Raw genomic sequence first — 21,040 nt, 5'->3', positions numbered from 1 at the left:
CATAATAACTGAATTATGGCCACTTGATTCTAACCTCGACCTTTTCTTTACTTCTTTGAATCTGTTTTCACTATGTCTTATAAAAATACTTTGTTGTGTGGAATGTGGTGGCACAAGCACTTGAGAGGTGGTTCTTTGTGAGTTCAAAACCAGTGAGGGCTATAAATTGAGACCCTATCTTGAAAAAAAATATTTTGTTAAGACTGACTTGCATAATGTAGGAAATTTAATTACAAGATACCTATCACCAATAAAGCAACATTCACAGACTTTGAGTACTAGGACATGAGCACGTTTTCAGTGGTCACCCTTGTCAGCCTACTCCAGGTACTTCTTCATTACTCTGAATTTAATATTTAAATCTTGGCTTTGTTCCATATTGCCTTTGTAACTTTTCTCAAGTTAATTCAGTTTTTTGATATGTAAGTATAGTAAATGATAACATACATTTTATTTGCACAGAAAAAAATGTAATGATGTAAACCTAGTTAGTTAGATTCAGTTATATCTGGAAATATAATTTCAGGAGTTTGAAATAGAAGAGTTGATAAAAATCTTTTTAAATAAATTTAGTATAGTTTTAGGCACATAGAAAGATTTGCTTACCGGCAATGGTGACTCATGCTTTTAATCCCAGCACTCGGGAGACAGAGGCAGGCAGATCTCGGAGTTCGAGACCAGCCTGGCCTACAAGAGCTAGTTCCAGGACAGCCTCCAAAGCTATACAGAGAAACCCTGTCTTGGAAAACCAAAACAACTCCCCCCCAAAACAAACAAACAAACAAAAAAACATTTGCTTAATGTTATTAAGTTGTAGAAGGGAATATTGAGAGAGGTTTTTCTGACATGTCTTGTTTCCTCTTTGGAGTTTCTGAGATGTTAACATTTGAAAAGAAGAATGTTTTAACTTTCATAGATATTGAGACTAGAGCTTACTATAGTTTCAGCCCTTACTGGTTGGTCCTGTGATTTTTCCAGATATATTTGAGTTGCTTAGTGATAGGTTTGGTTTGTGCTTTATATGTTAGAAAAGGCCTTTGCCTCAAGGAAGAACCTTTCAAGTAATATGTCTTGGTTATTACAGATAGCTTTATTATCTTTTTAAGACAATGAAGTATGATTCTTAGATTCCTTAGTAGGGCTGTTCTGAATGTTTGCTGTTTATAACCAGTAAGTTTTTAGGAGAAGTGAGAAAATGTATATTATGAAATTTTTGCAAGGCTTTAGAAATAAACAATTGACTATTAATGGTTTAACTTTGTATTTTCATATGTCCTGTGTAATATCACTGACCAAATGAAAACGACATAACGTCATTCTGAAAGTATATAGAGAAAGTGGAACCTTCTTGTATTCTTGGTGGAATTGTAATCTGTTTGTAACACAGTGTGGCAGGTCCTCAAAGTAAGCAAAGAGTTACATAAGATCTGCCAGTTTTTTCCTGGATTGAATTCAAGAAATTGGAGACTTATGGATAAGATGGCCTGCAAACCAGAATTCAGTTTCCCCAAATCCAAGGCTTTTTTTTTTTTCTTTAAATTTTTTTTTATACTACACATTTTCTCATCCCCCAACTCTTCCCGGATCCTCCTACCCTTCCTACCCACCCAGCTTCATGTTCACCCCACCAAAAAAACAAAAAACAAAAAAACATAAGACAAAAACGCAAAGGACAAAACAAACAAACCATATAAGACAAAAAGCAAAACAAACTAAAAACCACTAAATAAATAAAGCCATGGAACTGTGCAAAAGGAGGGAGAGCAGGAAAGAATAAGAGCTGAAAATCAAGCAGTTTGTTATATACCTATAATGCCAGGAGGTAGACTACAGAGTGAGGTCCAGGCTATAGTATAAGGCTATTTCTAAACAAACAAACAAACAAACAAACAAACAATTAAAGGCAGGAGCAGACCCACCTGAAAGTATATACACCCAAGCACAATGTTACTCACAATGCTGTTCTTAATTGACAAAAGTGGTAAGTTCACCAGTTGATGAATGTAAACAAAATGTGACATACTAATGCAGTGGATAATTATTCAACAATCAAATGAAATATTCCTGTCAGAATATAACTTAACCTTCAAAAGATTGCATTATTTGAAAAAAATAACTCACAGAAACACATTTTTTTACTCCATCCTATCACACATAGAAATTAGATAGATCCATGGAGACAAATAGTAGGTAGGGGCAGAGGAGAGGGGTAGAGCAGTGGCCAGCTATCAAATGTGCTCTTTGGGGTAGGATGATGAAAATTGATGGTGGTAATTGTTGCATAGTTTTGCAAATATGAATTGTACACTTAGACAAATGACCTTAAATATTTACCTCTTATTTTATAGTTTGCCAACATCTAATGCCACATTGAGGACTCATTTTCCTTCTGTTGATCAATCATTCAAGATGATTTTTTTCTTAAAACATATTCTGTATACACATACATGCTTACATTTGTTTGGAAACCAGTAAAAGATAGTAGATGGCCTGGAGCTGGTGTGGGTGTTGAGAAACAAATCTGAGTTATCTTACAAGACCAGTAAGCATTGTGAACTTCTGAGCCATCTCTCATTATTAGCGCATTTTTTGGGGCGGAGGTTAGATTATAGGTGTTTCATTTTTGTTTTGTTTTTGCTTCAAGCTCTGATTGTGTATCATTTCCTTCCCACATACATAAAGATGACATATATGAAGATGAGAATACAGAAGCAGAGTTAAATTGTGTTGATACTAGGACATTTAAGAGGACAGTGGCAGGCGGATCTCTGTGAGTTCGAGGCCAGGCTGGACCGACAACCTCCAAAACAATACAGAGAAACCCTGTCTCATAAAAAACCAAAAAGAGAAAAAAGAGGACAGTGGCAGTCAGGTGGCGGTGGTTCATGCTTTTAATCACAGCACTTGGAAAGCAGAGGCAGGTGGATCTCTGTGAGTTTGAGACCAGCCGTCTAGTTCCTGGATAGTCTCTAAAGCTACACAGAGATACTGCTGTCTTCAAAAACCAAAGCAAACCGAAACAAAACAAAAACACCACAGTGGCATGTTGTATTCCAGACATTGCATAATTCACTATATATGTTTCTTATTTTTCTGTCAAATACCTACCAGCACATAATATGTCTTAAACCTTCTTGGTCTTTACATGTAATATCATTTTGCTATAATTCTTTCAGGTCAAATATTAAAAAAAAAAAGACATTAGACAATGTATTTTTCAGAAGAGGTCTCTAGGTTGTTTCTCAAATTAAACTTCCTTGTTTTTACATGAGATGTCTGAACCAACAAGTTTCATGTTTCTCCTTAACTAACATAAAAAGTATTCATTGGGCTTGTAGAAGCCATGAGTTTGGCTCCCAGGTCAGCTTACAATGCCTGTAACTCCATCACTAGAGGATCTGACGCTCTCTTTTGGCCTCCATGGACACTGCCCTCACGTGTACGCACGCGCACGAACACACACACAAATACCTTTTCCTTTTTTTTTTTTTTTTTAAATGGGCTTGGAGAGATGCCTCAACACAGTACTGTCTGCTCCCCAGGATTGATAACTAGCACCCCCATGGCACCTTGCAACTATCTGTAACCTCATTCCAGGGGATGCCACACCCTCTTCTGGCCTCTATGAGCACCAGACATTGCATGCATGTAAAAAGCAAAATTTAAAATGTACTCATAGTGTTAAACCTTATAGAACATAAAGATATGCCTGCAATGACTTCAGTGTAGTTAGTTGTTGAGATAAGCCTAAAGCTTGTGACACAAGGGAAGGAATGGCATGGTTAAAACAATGGAAGAACTTTGAAGTGGAAATTGCCTTATTGTCTTCGATTTAAAATTTTCACAACTTTCCACCATGTTGGATTGTTATTATTCACCTTTAAGTTTACTTTAGGACCATAGATAGTCTTGGGACCTTATTCTAAGTTCTGATTTGATAACATGATTTATACATGACTTCCTGCTTCTTTAATCACTTCTAAAATATAAAACAATGAGAAGTAATAAATACTAATACTCGCCCCTTCCCCATCCTATCATCCTACACTAGAACTTTCTGAGGAAATAAACTGAAAAGGGAGACTGTTTGCAGGACAACTCCAAAAAGAAGATCCTTCCCTAAAGTGTTTGGTCACAGTTCTTAACAGGTAGCAGCATATGATCTGGGGAAGGAATGGTGCTTGATAGCAACTCTGATAACACAATTTTTCCTTGTCATTTTTCCCCCTAGTATCATCTAGACTGTCACAGCCATCCTCTCCCCAGTCAGGCTGCCCATCACCCACCATCCCAGCAAGTAAAGTCATTTCTCCATCACAGAAGCACAGCAAAAAGGCATTGAAGCAGGTAAACATTAAGTCTGTATTTATCAGAAGAATAACCTCTCCAATTAAAAATAATTAAGAAAGCCAGGGCTGTTACAGAGAAGCCCTGTGTGTGGGTGTGGGTGTGGTGACCATGTGCATATATACATGTTTCCATGTCTGGCACACAGATATGGGTGCATATTAATGTTTCTACACTTTATATCTCATAGCATGTAGCATGTGTGTATATACATGTTTTTATGACTATGAACACAGATGTGGTTATATGTTCCAAATATTATATCCAAATTTCTAAGACTTGGAAGAGGGAATTTTTGTTTGTTTTTTGCTATTTTGTTTTTTGAGACAGAGGTTCTCTGTAGCTTTGGAGGATGTTCTGGAACTAGCTCTGTAGACCAGGCTGGTCTCGACTCACAGAGATCCTCTTGCCTCTGCTTCCCGAGTGCTGGGATTTAAGGCATGTGCCAACACCCCCCCCCCCCCCCCCAGCAAGAGGGAATTTTTTGTGTGTGTCTGTGTGTGTCTATGTCTTTGCATACACATGGAGGTCAGAACAACTTTTGGGAGTCACTCCTCCTCTTCCACTGTATGGGTCGTCAGTATTCAACTCTGATACTGAGGTTTGAAGATCGGTCCCTTTACCCACTGAACCCTCTCACAGGCCCTCTTTCTTTTTAAATGGTCATTCTGAATAATATCATTGTAACTCTAGTAATTAAGAACCTCTTAGAAATAAAAATGACCTAAAGCCAGGTGTTAGTGGCAGCTCATACACACCTTTAATCCTAGCACTCCAGAGGTAGAGGGACGTGGGTCTCTGTGAGTTTGAGGCCAGCCTGGTCTACAAGAGTGAGTTCTAGGACAGCTAGGGCTGTTATGCAGAAAAATCCTGTCTCGAAAAAACCAAAGGGAGGGACGACGACTATCATTTGGGCAAGTCTCTTCACTCTTACTCAAGGTAATTCAAGTACTTTTTAAAATGAACCATATATAAAGTATAAATAATACACATATTTGCCTTTTCTCATAGAATCAATGCATATTGAACTCATACTGGTATATGACTTTAATTCTGTTTTCAGGAATGTTAAAAGTGTGTAATTCTCTAATTAGAAGATTGTAAATTTCTTGCCTTACTGCTGACTTTTAAGTTCCGGAGGGGCAGAAAGAATGATTTTTTTTTCCCTTACAACTATATGTAATAGAATAATCTTGGTCTCCCCCCAAAGTATCTAAATTCTATAGGTCATTTAGGCCTTGTGGCAGTTTTATTAAATTTAGGGTCTTGTTTGTATTGAATATATATCAGAATAGGTTCTCACCATAACTGATGTCACTCACTTACTGAAAACCAGTTTGCTTGTTTCTTACTGCCAGTTTTTCTTTATAGGCCCTAAAACAGCAACAACAGAAGAAGCAGCAGCAGCAGTGCAGATCGAGCATGTCCATCTCCAATCAACACCTCTCTCTCAAGACCGTCAAAGCAGCCAGTGACCCTCTACCTGCCAAACCTGGTAGGCAATGCGACTATTCTTCCCTCCCCAATGAAATTTTGTGTTTCCCAGTGTATTTGTACTTTTTGTTGTTGTTGGTTTTGTTTTTTTGTTGTTGTTGTTGTTTTTGCTTTTTTTGTTTTGTTTTGGTTTTCTTTTTTTGTTCTTTTGTTTTTGTTTTCGAGACAGGGTTTTTCTGTATAGCTTTAGAGCCTATCCTGGCACTGGCTCTGTAAACCAGGCTGGCCTCGAACTCACAGAGATCCACCTGCCTCTGCCTCCCAAGTGCTGGGATTAAAGGCATGCTCAAACAATGCCCGGCACATTTGTACTTTTGATGTTGTAAATTTTTATACTTTATTATTTTTAAATTGCTATTTTACTAGCATAATCTTTCTGCTGCTATACAAAACTGATATAAATTCTAGGATAAGGTCTGATGGTGGTGGCACACACCTTTAATCTCAGCACTGAGAGGCAGAGTCAAGCAGATCTGAGTTCAAGGCCAGCCTGATCTGTATAGAGCTAGCTCTAGGACCACCAGTGCTACACAGAGAAATCCAGTCTCAAAAATCAAAACAACAAAGCAAAAACAACAACAAAATCCTAGGGTAAATAGGAAATATTTTAATATAAAATTGCCATGTACTTGATTAAAAGTACAGGATTGTATTTGGAAACCCATATTTATTAACTTTGTAAATCTATTGTTTCCAAGGTCAAAGTGACCTCTGTCTCTGTATGTATGTAGGCAGGTGCATACGTGTTTGTACATGCATGTTGAGGTCAGAAGATAGCCTCATGTCATTCCCCTATACCATGTTGTATTATTTTGGACAGTCTCTTACTGGCCTGTGACACCTGGTTCAGGCTAAACTGGCTGACCAGCAAACTTCAGGAATCCTCCTGTCTCCACTTCCTACACTGAGATTACGAGTGTGCTGTACTGACTTTGGCTCTTTATGTGCTTTCTGAGGATCAAACTTAGGTTCTTGTGCAAACTTATGCAACAAGTACTTTTTTGACTTCGCCATCTGTGCAGCCCCAAAGTGAGCTCTTTACCAATGTTCTTTCTCATTTAAAATATGAAGATGGGGCTGGAGAGGTGGCTCAGGCATTAAGAATATATACCGATCTGATTCCATCTTCTGGGCATACAGGGAGGGCAGTAACATACATGCAGGAAAACGTTCATACACAAAATCAAAATAAAATTTAAAATGAAAAGTGAAAAATAAGTACGCATTGCTTAGTTTCCATTTGGATATGTTTCATGGACCTTATTTGTTGTTTATTGTTTTGTTTTTAACTTTGTTTTGCCACAGATTTTGTTTTTTATTATATAATTCAGTTGAATACCATAAGCTGATTCTAGGAACTGCCATAAAAGTCAAAGGTCTGAATCTTTTTTTCATTTTTGTTAGAAAAAATATTTGCTATTGGAGATAAATAGTATGAGTGAAGATGTAAGGGTTTTTATTTTACAAAGCAATCAAGAGGCCTACATTTCTTCATTTATAACTTCTATAGTTACCATGAAATAATAGTTTGACTTGAATAATGGTTTCATGTTTTTATTTTATTTTATTTTTTAAATTATTATATTTGTGGGGCTGGAGAGATGGCTCAGAGGTTAAGAGCACTGCCTGCTCTTCCAGAGGTCCTGAGTTCAATTCTCAGCAACCACATGGTGGCTCACAACCATCTGTAATGAGATCTGGTGCCCCCTTCTGGCATGCAGGGATACATGCAGGCAGAACACTGTATTCATAATAAATTAATAAATAAATAAATATTTTAAAAATATTATATTTTTTGGGGTCTGGGGAGCAGCATGTGGAAGTCTGTGGCTTACTTGAGGGAGTCAGTTTTCTCCTCCCATGGGATAAGTCAGGCTGTTGGGGTTGCCACATCTAGCTGTCTTGCTTACTGTTTGCTTATGACTCTCATTATCATCCATCTTTACATTTTTTCCCTTAGCCCTATGGGAAGGAAAACAATCTGATGGGCAGTCAAACAGTCCCCAGAACTCAAACTCCAGCTTTTCTTCTTCAGTCAAAGTGGACAGTTCTCTTCTAGGCTTGGGGAAAAAGTCGTTCCAGAGGTCTGACAGACTCCACACAAGTAAGTTAGTTTACAAAGACTTCTGTTTTCGGTGCAATGATGTGTACACAGTATGCTTAAAATTCATCAGCTATTTGGCTTGAGTTTATCCATAATTTGAATTTTATTTTAAAAAGCCTGACGTGATTCCTTCCTTCCTTCCTTCCTTCCTTCCTTCCTTCCTTCCTTCCTTCCTTCCTTCCTTCCTTCCTTCCTTAATTCCTTCCTTCATCCCACCCTACCTCCCTCCCTTCTTGTTGTCCTTCTGTTTTTGTTGTTGTTTTGTTCTGTTTTGGGTTTTTTATTGTTTTTACTTTTTTGAAGCAGGGTCTCAGTTTGTAGCTCTGGCTGTCCTGGAGCTCACTATGTAGACCAGGCTGACCTTGAAATCACGGAGATCCACCTGCCTCTACCTCCCAAAGTGCTAAGCCAGACTTAATTTCTTTCTGCTGACATTATTTGGATTTTTAAATAAATGTTTTTGATACAATTATTTGGGGTTTTTATTTTGTTTTGCTTGTTTGTTTCACACTGAATATTAATAACCCACAGTCTTGAATGTGGTAGGGAATTGCTCCACACCCGAGCTATACATCTCTAACCCCAGCTTGTCATAATTGTTCATCTTTTTTTTTTTTTTTTTATTAAAGTCCTTTTGGAGTTGTGTTTTAGGTGATAGGTATAGATCTATTTGAATTCTTCTACAGGCAGCCATCCAGTTTGACCAGCACTATTTGTTGAAGATGCTGTTTTTGTCTCAGTGTTCTTGTTTTTCAAGACAGGGTTTCTTATTTTAACAGCTCTGATTGTTCTGGAACTAGCTTTGATGATGAGGCTAGCCTCAAACTCACCGAGATCGCCTGTCTGCCTCCAAAGTGGTGGGATATGAGGCAATCGCCACCACTGCTTAGATATTTCTGTCTTCTTTATCAAAAATCAAGTGTCTATAGGTGTGTGGGTTCATGTCTGGGTCTTCAGTTTGATCCCATTGATCATTATGTCTGTTTTTAATGCCAATACCATGCTGTTTTTATTACTATAGCTTTAAGATCATGAATGGTGAGACCTTCAGTTCTTTCACTGTTCAGGATTGTTTCAGCAACCCTGGATTTTTTTGTGTTTCCATATGAAATCAAGAATTGTTCTTTCAAGATCTTGGAAGAATTTTGATGGGGATTGCATTGAATCTATAGATGGCTTTTGCTGAGATAGCCATTTTTACTATATTAAACCTACTGATCTGTGAGCATGGGGGAATCTTTCCATTTTCTGAAATCTTCAGTGTTTTTCTTCAAAGGCTTGAAGTTTTTGTCATTTGTTTTCCTTGCTATTTGACATGCATTGTACTTCATCATTTCTTTATTTGTTGGTTTTTTTGGGGCATCGTTTCTCTGTGGTTTTCTGCCTCTGTCTCCTAAGTGTTGGGATTATAAGCATGTACCTTCACATCTGGCTTATATTTTCTATTTAAAAATCTTCAGTGGCCTCTGTGTTTGTATGTGTGTTATGATTATGTATGTATCACAGTGCCTAGATGCAGGGCACAGAGGAAAGTTTCAAGTGTTGGTCCTTACCTTGTACATTACGTCGGCTCTCTTCCCCTTATTTATTCATTTGAGGCTTTAGTATATAAATGCAATATATTTTGATTTTTATCTATTCCTACTGATTCCCCAGCCTTCCCTTGGTCACCCTTTAACATTTTTGCCTCCTAATTTTATGTTTTTTTTTTTTTTAAATAACCCAACAAGTCTAATTGAAGCAGGTCTCTGCTGTTTGCCACTGTAAACACAGACTAGCTGGCTGCTGTGCTTCCTTTCTTTACTGCCCATCTTGCTGTAGGAGCCATGGAATCATAGACACATTACCATATCCAGTTTTTAAATAGGTTCTGGAGATTCCAATTAAGATCTCATGTTTACATGTCAAGTGTTTTGCCTGTGGTGCCATCTCCTCAGCCAGATTTTCTGTGTCATTTCTCATCAACTTGTTTGATTGAGAGAAAGTTTATCTGTTAGGTAATGATGAACAATTTACTTTTAGAGATTTGTTTTTGTAGATTGTATTTTTTTATTCTTTATAAATAAGCAGAGTTTATTTCCTTTGCCTTAGAAGATATTTCTAATATCTTTAACTCTGACTTCTTCGGCGTGTTGTAGTGTTTAATTTTGATTTTTTCCCCCTTTTTGTAAGTTGAGGTACTGCACGACAAGCTATGGTTGGTTATAATCCAAAACTGTGAAAGGAGAGGGCCAAATGATAAATTATTATTTTCTATATTTTGAAGGACAAATGAAAAGGACTAAATGTGCTGACATTGATGTTGAGACACCTGACTCCATTCTGGTTAATACTAATCTTCGAGCACTGATTAACAAGCACACCTTTTCAGTTCTCCCTGGAGACTGCCAACAGCGCCTGCTTTTACTGCTTCCAGAGGTGGATCGACAGGTGGGTCATGTCACACATGAGCGATTCTCTAAAATGAGACTTCTAGCATTCATCACCTTTAGAACTTCATAAGGTTTTGTTTTCTTAAGGTAGTATCTCATGTATTCTAGACAGGACTTAAACTTACTATGTAGCTGAGGATATCCTACACTCTTAGGTTTACTTCTGAGTGTTGGGTTACAGATATGTGTGTCACCATGTATTTGTATATGTGTTGCTAGAGATAAAAATCCAGGGCTTATTTGTGCTAGTCAAACAGTCAGCAATCAGCTTCATTATACGCCTAATTCTCAAAAATTTAAGAGGATTTTTTAATATATTCCTATAAATGTGTGGTATTAATGCTACTGTTGTGTGATTTTTTTTCCTTGGCAAGCTTTGAAGAAACATACTAGATAAAATACCACCAATCAACAAAAGAAAAACCAAAACAAACAAAAACACTATGAAAGGAAGGCGTTTTCCTTCGTGTGTAGTAACAGACTATCATCCCTTGTTTATAGGAAGAAATGCCTAAGGGAAACTGCACAAATGATTATAGCTAATTGGACTACAAAGTAAAACGAGTTCTTTTTGTTCTGAAATCTTTGTTTTGTTTTATTGTTGAGACAGGGGTTTATCTTTGTAGCCCTGGCTGTCCTGGAACTTGCTCTGTAGATCAAGCTGGTTTCAAACTCAGATCCTCAAGTCTCAGAAAAAAGGCTGTTTTCTATGAGACTCGCTGTGATACCAGTTTCTTAGTGCTATAATCAGCACATATGATTGGTCCTTTTGGATAATTGAAATAATCAGTATTCTTGCAGCAATAGGGAGAAAAGGAGAGCTGTTCCTGGTGATTGCAGAACCTGTCCTGGAATTCACTCTGTAGACAAGGCTAACTTGAAACTCACAGAGATCCGCCTGTCTCTGCTTCCTGAGTGCTGGGATTAAAGGCGTGCGCCACCACTGCCTGGCTCCAGCATGGTTTTTAAAGGACTTGGTTGACTACATGGCTGGTTTCTTCCGTATGTGTCCTATGTTTTATGTTGTTCCCACCCTCCAAGTGGAATTGTTGGCAGAATAATAAGTTAGAGATAATATAGGAAACATAATTAATAACCTATTTGTTCAATTCCGATACTGCTTTCTGAGAAGCATTGATGCTCCTTTCTGGCTTCTGATAGAAGTTTACCATATGTAGTTTATTGTTTGTGGTAGTGGTGGTAAAGATATTCTTCAATTTTATGAGTATTTAGCATGCATGTATGTGCATGTGCAGTATGTGTGTGGGTGATGCCTGAGGTGGCCAGAAGAGGACCCTGCGTCTCCTGGAACTATACTTGTGATAGTTAAAGCTGCCATGTGAGTTCTGGGGACCAAACCTGTGTCCTCTGCAAGAGCAAAAAGTACTTTTAACCACACCCCATCTCCGTCTTAACTCCTACCATGTGAAGTTTGTGGGTTTTGGATTTTTTTTTCCGCAGAAAGGGTTTCTACATGTAACAGCTGTGGCTGTCCTGGAACTAGCTCTGTAGGCCAGGCTGGCCTCAACTCACAGACATCTTCCTGCTTCCCAGGTGCTGGGATTAAAAGTGTGTGCCTGCACACCCCTATCCCCCATCATCCCCATGTGTAGTTTAATAAAAGGAACCCTAAAAGTTTTCTAGTTGAAATTCCCAGAGCTATGAATATGATAAGAAATGAGAGTGATACTGAGAAGACACAGTTTTAATTAAGTGAGCTTATAGCTGAAGTTACCGTGTGTTCAGTGTGGATAATGTTTATGTCAAATACTGTAAACAAAATTTGTTGTTATTTTGTTTGTTTTTGGTTTTTCAAGACAGGGCTTCTTTGTGTAGCTTTGGAGCCTGTCCAAGGACTGGTTCTGTAGACCAGGGTGGCCTTGAATTCACAGAGATCTGCCTGCCTCTGCCCCTCAAGTGCTCGAATTAACAGCATGGGCCACCACCACCAGGCTTGTGAACGAAGTATTTTTGAACATGATTTAAGTGACACTTTCTTAAATTGTATTTTAAGTAAGAGTTAAATGTTTTGTTTTTTTTTAAGATAGAAAAATTCACATCTTTAGATGTATAGATTAAAAAAATTTTTTTTCAATTAAAAATTGTCCCATGGCCTGTGGTTTCGTGGACAAAAGAATTTGCCCTTAAGCCTGACAACCTGGGTTCAACCCTAGCACTCAGCATCTATGAGTTTGAGGACAGTTTGACTGTTATACAGAGAACCCGTCTTGAACTGCCCCCACCCCCCAAAAAAGAAAAGTATAGCTATATAAGGTGGCACATTTCTTTAATCCCAGCAGTTAGGAGGCAGACCCCTGTAAGTTCAAGGCCAGCCTGGGCTACATAGCAATACCCTGTTGCAATCAAAGAAATGAAACAGTAAAAGTACATTTCTGCCAGGATGTTTGTTGCAGCTTTATTGATTATGGGAAGACATTGGTAACAAATTCATGTTAAGAAACATGCTTATCATTATTTGAAACAGATCATATAATGAAATAATATGCAGCAATTTCAAAGAAGCTAAATATATGCCAGTTAACTTGAATAGACTCACAATATACTCTGTGAGAAAACTAAAATTATAGTGTGATATATATATATATATTTATATAATTTATTCCCAATTCTGTAAAGAAAACAATAAGCTCTGCTAAGAAGAAAATACACATGGATTTAAGTATCACTCAACGAGCATTATTTTTCCAACATTGTGGAATGGAGCTGAAAGCAGAGAATAGAAAAGAGATGTGGGAGAGGGGTTTTTTTTTTTTTTTTAAAGGAGAAAATTGCAGTATGGTAAATGAGCTAGCCATGTTTGGGTGGGTCTATGTGCCTGTCTGTGCCTCTGTTTGTCTCTTTCCCTCTCTCTCCATCTCTGTGTCCCCCCACCCCCCACCCCCAAGAGCCTTGGCTGTCCTGTAACTCACTCTGTAAACCAGGCTGGCCTTGAATTCACAGAGATTACTTGCCTCTGCTTCTTGAGTACTGGGATGCCATGTTTTTGTGGGATGGACTGTGCATACTTTCTCTTTTGTCCTTACACCGTTTGTTTGAACATTTTCTTTGGCTTGCTCTTTGACCTAGGTTGGTCCAGATGGTTTGATGAAATTGAATGGTTCAGCCCTTAACAATGAGTTCTTCACTTCTGCAGCTCAAGGCTGGAAGGAAAGGCTCTCAGAAGGTAAGTATTCTGCCCTGTGATTCCCACAGTCTGTATGCCTAGGTAATGGAACAGTCAGGCCTCTCTAGAGGAACAGAACTTATGGAATGAATGTCTATAAGGGGGTTTATCAGGATGGTTTACTGTGGTCCAGCTAGTTCAACTGTCTACCAATGGAAGGTCCAAGAGTTCTTCACTTTTTCAGTGTATGCCAGAATCCTAAAGTAGGCTATAATGCCAGTGACGGGACAGACGTTCCACAAGGGCAAGTGAAAGCTTCCTTCTCACATGTCCTTTATATAGGCTGCTACCAAAAGGTGTGGCCCAGATTAAAGGTGGGGCTTTGCACTTCAAATGTGCTAAGGAAAAAAAATTCTTCACAGTTGTGCCCAGCCACTTGGGATTTTAGTTAATTCCAAATGTAGTCAAGTTGACAACCAGGAACAGCCATCATAGTGAAGGTCAAGAAGTTTCCTAAACAGCTTTTTCTGTCCTGTATGAAGTGATGTGACAAACACTTAATTGTAGCCCCTTGATTGAGTCTAGTTGAGAAACAAAACCATATATTTTTTAGTTGTGAGCCATTTCTTTAGCCCTATTTTAAAGTTTTAAAGCACTGTTTCTCACCTTTCTCGTTCAGTATTCTAGTATACTGTTAACTCAATGTGAAATGGACAGAAAGGGAAATGCTGAGTATACATGCTGTAGGATCCACTCATTTGAAGTGATAGAACTAGCTCTGTAGACCAGGCTGATCTCTAACTCACAGAGATCACCTGCTGCTGCTTCTGGAATACTGGGATGTAAGGTGTGCACCACTGCTGCCTGGCTCTGGTATCGGTTATTTAGTTATTGTCTTAGTTAGTTTTCTATTGCCCTGACGAAACATCAGGACCAAGACATCTTATAGAAAGAAAGCATTTAATTGGTGCCTTGCTTACAATTTCAGAACAATTATGCCTAGGAGGAGAGGCAGAGGCAGAGGCAGAGGCAGGCAGATCTCTGTGAGTTTGAGGCCAGTCTGGTCTACAGAGCAAGTTCCAGGACAGCCAGGGCTTTGCAGAAACCCTGTTGGGTGGGGGTAGGGTAGGGAGTAAAGGCCTCAAGCACAATTTTCTCTGAAGAAATCTGACTTTGAAATGGCAAGATATTCAATGGCATTGTTTACTGAAAGCACAATTGTCACTGCTCTAGTTAGCAGTGGGACTTGGAGAATGGAGCTGATAAATGACGCCTGAAGTCTCACGCGATTTCAGTCATAGCATTAGACAATTTATACTCGAAGGATTAAGAATAGTCACATGGGCCGGGTGGTGGTGGCGCACGCCTTTACTCCCAGCACTGGGGAGGCAGAGCCAGTCGAATCTCTGTGAGTTTGAGACCAGCGTGGTTTACCGATCGAGTTCCAGGACAGGCTCCAAAACAATACAGAGAAACCCTGCCTGGAAACCCCCCCCCCAAAAAAAAAAGAATAGTCACATGGGCAAGCTGCATCTGGCAGACAAACTGAACACAGCCAGTTTTATTGAATAATCAGAAGTAAACTCAATCCACTACACCTGGGAGGGGCACAAAAGCATAATCCACTAACAACTTGTGCTTTTGAAGAAACTGAGGTCACAAGACTTGTTTTCTTGGAGCTTGCTCACAAACACTGAGAATTCTCACATGGCTCCATTCTTGGACTGTGTCCCAGCACACATTTATTACTTTCATTCCATTAGGAAATATGATGTTGGAGATAAAAAAAATCTGTATGGTATATGAAGTTTGTAATTTGAAGAAGGTACTTTTGGGAACACCCGGAGAACAAGTGTTGCGGACCTTAACTGCATATTGAAAGCTACGGGGTACTTACTATGTGACTGCCTGAACTCCACCTAGTGGCGTTTCCTGTCTGACTAGTAACTTTGGGAGCTTGTTGCTTTGACAAGATAGTATTCATGAATAATGCCTTTCTGTTTGTGTCATTGTATGGATGCATCGCAGGTGAATTTACCCCTGAAATGCAGGTGAGAATTCGGCAAGAGATTGAGAAGGAGAAGAAAGTAGAGCCATGGAAGGAGCAATTCTTTGAAAGCTACTATGGTCAGAGGTAAGATAAGGCAGACTCTCTAGTCCAGATATTAATCCCTCCACACGTCATGTGATGCCTCCATGTTTTTACCTTACTAGAAAGTCTAGTGTCTAGTTTCTTGTACTTTTTGTCACATTATTTTTTGGGTGGAGGGTAACTTTTTGAGACAGAGTTTTTCTGTAGCTTTGGAGCCTGTCTTTGAACTTGCTCTGTAGACTAGCCTGGCCTAGAACTCACAGAGATCCGCCTGCCTGTGCCTCCTGAGTGCTGGATTAAAGGCGTGTGTCAATACCTCCTGGCCACATTAATTCTTTTTCATTCAGAACATTAAAAAAATTTTTTTAAAGAATCAACGAGTTGACAATTTTATCACTCATAATCCTTGGCCCTAAACTTACATTATTGGCAGGGATGGATTGCATTTTTTCTTCTCTTTAGAGTCTTTCCTTCTAACAGATTGGCTTCTAGTAATTTCTTGAGCCAGAATAATATTTGAGAGTTCTGTCTAACATGTAACTTACTTAAAACCAATCAAAAATCCTAAGAATCATGTAATGTGGGCCATTATACCAAACATGTAATTAAAATAATTTCTTCTGTGACTGGGAGATGTACATAAGTAAATCAAGACACAAATTTTGTTTTTAAAGGGCTGGAGTGTAAAATAGTTTTTTTTTTAATGCTATTGTCCTTTAACAGATTTATTTTATTTTTATTTTTTAAATTTTTATTATGTATGCATATAGTGTTTTATGCTTGGACAACAGAAGAGGGCACCAGATTACGGATGGTTGTGAGCCACCATGTGGTTGCTGGGAATTGAACTCAGGTCCTCTGGAAGAGCAAGCGGTGCTCTTAACCGCTGAGCCATCTCTCCAGCCCCTAAAATAGTTTTTTTTAACAACCAAAAATAAAATCAGAATGAAATCAAACTGGAGACATTTAATTGATAACAGAGACTCTTGGTTTGAATAGGTTTGTGCATTCCAATCCCTCTTTGTTGGTCTCTCTTACTTCTTTATACATACCAGTGAAAGCCATCAGAGGATTCCATTGATCTTAAGTGACTAGGAAGGAAGAGTGTTCATTGATACTCTTCCTTCCTAGTCACTTAAGATAGACCCTACTGAAATTAAGAATGTCAAATGCTAATCTGGTCGTGGTGGCACACACCTCTAATCTCAGGACTCAGGAGGCAGAGGCGGGCAGATCTCTGAGTTTGACGGTTGGACACCAACCTGGTCTACATAGTTCAGGACAGCCAGGGCTACAAAGAGAAAAACCCTGGCTAGAAAAAAATCCCAAATGCTGATTTTTCTTCAGTAAGCTATAAAATTGGTGGTGAGTGTATTATTGTAAGTTAGAGTGATTCTGTGGGTGCCTGTGCTGCAGTATGCTTTTGGAGATCAGAAGACAGCTTTTGGGAGTTGGTTCTCTCTACCATGCCTGGTTGAACCTAGGTGATCAGGGAAGCATCTTTTTCTTCTGAGACATCTTGGCTGGCCCTAGATAGACTGGTTTTTTTGTTTGTTTGTTTGTTTGTTTGTTTGTTTTATTTTGTTTTTTTGTTAACTAATTCTTTTAAGGTGAGAGGTAGAAAAAGGAAGGAAGGAAGGAAGGAAGGAAGGAAGGAAGGAAAACATTAAGAAGACTAACTGGTGCCACTTTTTGCCAGGCCACGCTGTGCACGTCACAGCTGACTTTTACCTCTGGATAGCTCAACAGTGGCATTCTCAGAACTTTGGATCTGGCCTGAATGTGATATCAACAGGCTCTCTACAAACTCATTCCTGGTCTGAGCTTCTGAAGAGCATTAATAACTTTGCTGCTGTCTTCTCAGGTTCACTCTGAAGGCTTGGGGTCAGGCTTTCCACAAACACCAATGAACAGAATTGATCACAGTTCTTATAGGTAGCCTGAGACTCTGTAGATAATGTGACTCCTATAGAAGCAGAACAGACAGTAACAGCTACCACTATCAAACTTTTACTGTGTGCCAAGTGAGAACTTCACCTGGAGTAAATTCATCGTAGCAAGGTGCAGAAGCCTAGTTAGTCAGTATCTTGTCTACACTTGTTACCAGAGCCAGGATTTGAATTTAATTACTTTGGCTCAGGAGTTCTATTGAAAATACTATGTGTCTGGGGTTTCCTAATTGCTGATGAAGTCTACTTTTCTTATGTATTAAGTAATGTGAACTGTTTCCCAACTAACAACATTTCCTTCAATTTTTTAGTTCTGGCTTAAGCCTTGAAGATTCACAGAAATTGACAGCTTCCCCGAGTGATTCCCAAGTAAAGAAAACTCCAACTGAGCAACCAAAATCCATATTTCCTTCAGAGTCCTCTCCTGTCAGAATCATCCCAGTAGTTCCCCAGTCAGAGTGTAAGCAAGAAGCAGTGCAAATACCATCACCAGTTAGAAAAGAAGAAAGCCAAGATGAGGCACAGCCAGGCTCTAAATCCCCAGAACCTGTCCTTGAATCAGCCAGCAATACAAATGAGCTTATCACCATTAAGTCTGTCAAGTGCCCTAAGGATGAGGGGCTCTCAGAGCAGAAGCCACTTGTCTGTGCTGAACAAGAGTCTGAGAAAGAAAATCATATCACCACAACTTCTAATTATAGCAAAAGTGAGAACCAAGAAGTGTCAGCTATATCCCCAAGCAAATCTAAAAATGCTGGGTTAGAAAAACCCATAACAAAGCCTGTTGCAGAAGCAGGTCCACTGGTCCCCGATGTGAAGATGCCTCCTGCAACTCTTACTGATCAGGTCGCAGAAAGTTTAAAAAGGAAATCTTCTCTTATCCAAGAAGAGACCACTAGCAGCTGGGAGAAAAGACCACGTATCACTGAGAATCAACAGCACCAGCAGCCATTTCAGGTCTCACAACAGCCCTTTCTTAATAGAGGGGACAGGGTCCAAGTGCGAAAAGTACCACCTCTCAAGGTAAGAAAGTGGTTGCACCTACTAAGTTTCATAACTTGTGCTGTTAACATAAAAGCAGTAGTATATATTTAATATACTTATAACTGTGGTATTATAGGGATAATAATAATCAGACTCTAGAACTGCTTCCCCTCCTCCCCCAAGTTCTTTCTTGATATTTGAGTAAGGAGCCTGAGTATGCAAGCCACCCCAGCCCCTGACACTCTTCTTTGAGGCAAAGTCTCTATACATAACTCAGACTGGCATTGATTTCTCAGGCTTTCTGTTGCTGTTTCTTGAGTGTAAATTATTGATCTTTTCTTTAGTGAATGTCAGTCTCAGATGAATTAGTTTGTTGTTATTGTTGTTGTTTTTATTTTTATTTTTTTCTAGGGTCTCACTGTGTAGGTAGTCCTGGCTGTACTGCAGCTAGTTTTGTAAACCATGCTAGCCTTGAACTCAAAGATCCACCTGCCTCTGCCTCCTGAGTGCTGGGATTAAAGGTTTGGGCCGCCACCGCCTGGCTCAGAAATGAATTCTAGACCTAGGAACCATATTCAATTTTGGTTTACTCCATAGTGGTTCTATACTGAACACTTGAATCCACTCTGACCAGATTAATAGTTTCTCCTTCAAAGGATTTTGTCAGAAGTTGTTTGATTCTTTTACTTTGTATCCTATCTAGCTTTCATAGACATAGGTTAATATAATTTATAACAGACTATAAAGTTTTAGACTGCTTGTTTCTACGTGCATATAATATCAGCACTGGAACGATAATGGAAAAAGATAATGAATTGGCTAACCCACCTAGGCCTTATCTCATAACAACAACAACAACAAAAGCTTTTTAAATAAATCTGAATTTTAGTATAAATGTTACAATTTGATGTATTTTGTTTGTTTTATGTTACATTTAAAGTAAAAAATCGAGCTGGGCGGTGGTAGTACATTTCTTTAATTCCAGCACTCAAGAAACAGAGGCAGGCAGATCTCGTGAGTTCAAGGACAGCCTGGTCTACAATTCCAGCACAGCTAAGGTCACACAGAGAAACCCTGTCTCTAAAATTTAAAAAAAGAAATTTAAAGTAAAAACTTTTTTAACTGCTTTGTTTAATTTCAGTATGTTAATACTGATGGCTTTTAAGTTATCATGTATTATGTTACATAAGGTAACATTCTCACATTATCTGTAATTCCTGTACTTGGGAGTATCACAAGTTTGAGGACAACCTTGGTCTACAATAGCATATACTCCACACATGCACACACCACCAAAATGTGTGTGTGTGTGTGTGTGTGTGTATACACACCTAGTACCCTCTGGCCCTATGCTTGAACTACGTAACTAAGGTTATTTTCCCCAAAACAAATTTCTTGTATTTTATTTTAAGGTTTTATCTATATTCTCCCATAGTCTCTACTCTATACTAACAAGAGTCAATAATTTCTTCTTTTTCCTCCATGCCACTTCTAAATTACCATGTGCTTAGTGAAAATGTTGTCTAAGCTTTGACAACCAAGTATTAATCACACTTTTGTTTGTTTTGTTATGTTGTTTTTTGGTTTTTTGAGACAGGGTTTCTCTGAGTGGCCTTGAACTCAGAGATCCTCCTGCCTCTACCTGTCGAGTGTCCAGGTAAACAAACTTCCTTTTTGTTTTGTTTTGTTTTGTTTTTACGAGACAGGGTTTCTCTGTATTGTTTTGGAGGCTGTTGGTCCAGCCCGGCCTCGAACTCACAGATATCCGCCTGCCTCTGCCTCCCGAGTGTTGGGATTAAAGGCGTGCGCCACCACCGCCCGGCCCAAACTTACTTTTTAAGTGCATGAATTTTGTGATAACTGTTACAAAATACCACAATGATTTCTAAAGAAAATTGAGTTTTAATACTTATGACTTTTTTAGTAATAAAAAATAGTGACTTCATAATTAATTAAATTTTTTTTTGTTTTTTGAGGCAGGGTTTCTCTGTATTGTTTTGGAGGCTGTCCTGGAACTGGCTCTGTAGACCAGGCTGGCTTCGAACTCACAGAGATCCACCTGCCTCTGCCTCCCAAGTGCTGGGATTAAAGGCGTGCACCACCAACGCCCCACAATTAATTTATAATTGAAGAATTTATAGAAACATGGCATAATTTTCTTTGAGTTTAATCACTTAATTTTTTTGAAATTAAATACTCTAGAAAGTTAATAATTTTTCCTCCTTTAAACTTAGCCAGATACTGAAAGGGTCCATATCTGAATGTACTGTAATTTATTTCCTTAACTTCTAAAGTTTTGTTTAGGACAGTTATCAGATTTTTTATGATATAGAAAATCAGTGGTTTCGGTTGGGCATCGTGACACATGGTTTTGCCTTTAATAGCAGAGGAAGGGGGATGGATCTCTGAGTTCCAGGATAGCAAAAGTACATAGTGAGATCCTGTCTCAAAAACTTTTTTTTCTTTAGTGTAATGCTTATTTTTCTAGTCATTCTGATTCATAAATTGGGGGAT

General features: G+C 38.7%; 1 protein-coding gene across 4 annotated transcripts in view; it reads left to right on the top strand.

Moving 5' to 3' along the window:
• Asxl2 (ASXL transcriptional regulator 2) overlaps positions 1–21,040 on the top strand; it is a 78,309-nt gene that overhangs the window by 46,370 nt on the left and 10,899 nt on the right. For 3 of the 4 annotated variants that reach the window (XM_021232399.2, XM_005079112.4, XM_013119878.3), the window contains 7 exons: positions 4,232–4,347; positions 5,719–5,842; positions 7,802–7,945; positions 10,212–10,375; positions 13,465–13,561; positions 15,530–15,635; positions 17,854–18,565. In XM_021232399.2, the coding sequence (XP_021088058.1) occupies positions 4,232–4,347; positions 5,719–5,842; positions 7,802–7,945; positions 10,212–10,375; positions 13,465–13,561; positions 15,530–15,635; positions 17,854–18,565 (1,463 nt within the window). Of the gene's footprint in view, positions 1–4,051; positions 4,149–4,231; positions 4,348–5,718; positions 5,843–7,801; positions 7,946–10,211; positions 10,376–13,464; positions 13,562–15,529; positions 15,636–17,853; positions 18,566–21,040 lie in introns of all 4 variants that reach the window. The other variant, XM_021232404.2, reaches the window with a different exon arrangement.

This window comes from Mesocricetus auratus, unplaced genomic scaffold (assembly GCF_017639785.1).
Source record: "Mesocricetus auratus isolate SY011 unplaced genomic scaffold, BCM_Maur_2.0 Super-Scaffold_100024, whole genome shotgun sequence".
Classification (NCBI taxonomy): domain Eukaryota; kingdom Metazoa; phylum Chordata; class Mammalia; order Rodentia; family Cricetidae; genus Mesocricetus; species Mesocricetus auratus.
This window is presented reverse-complemented; position numbering and strand designations above follow the sequence as displayed.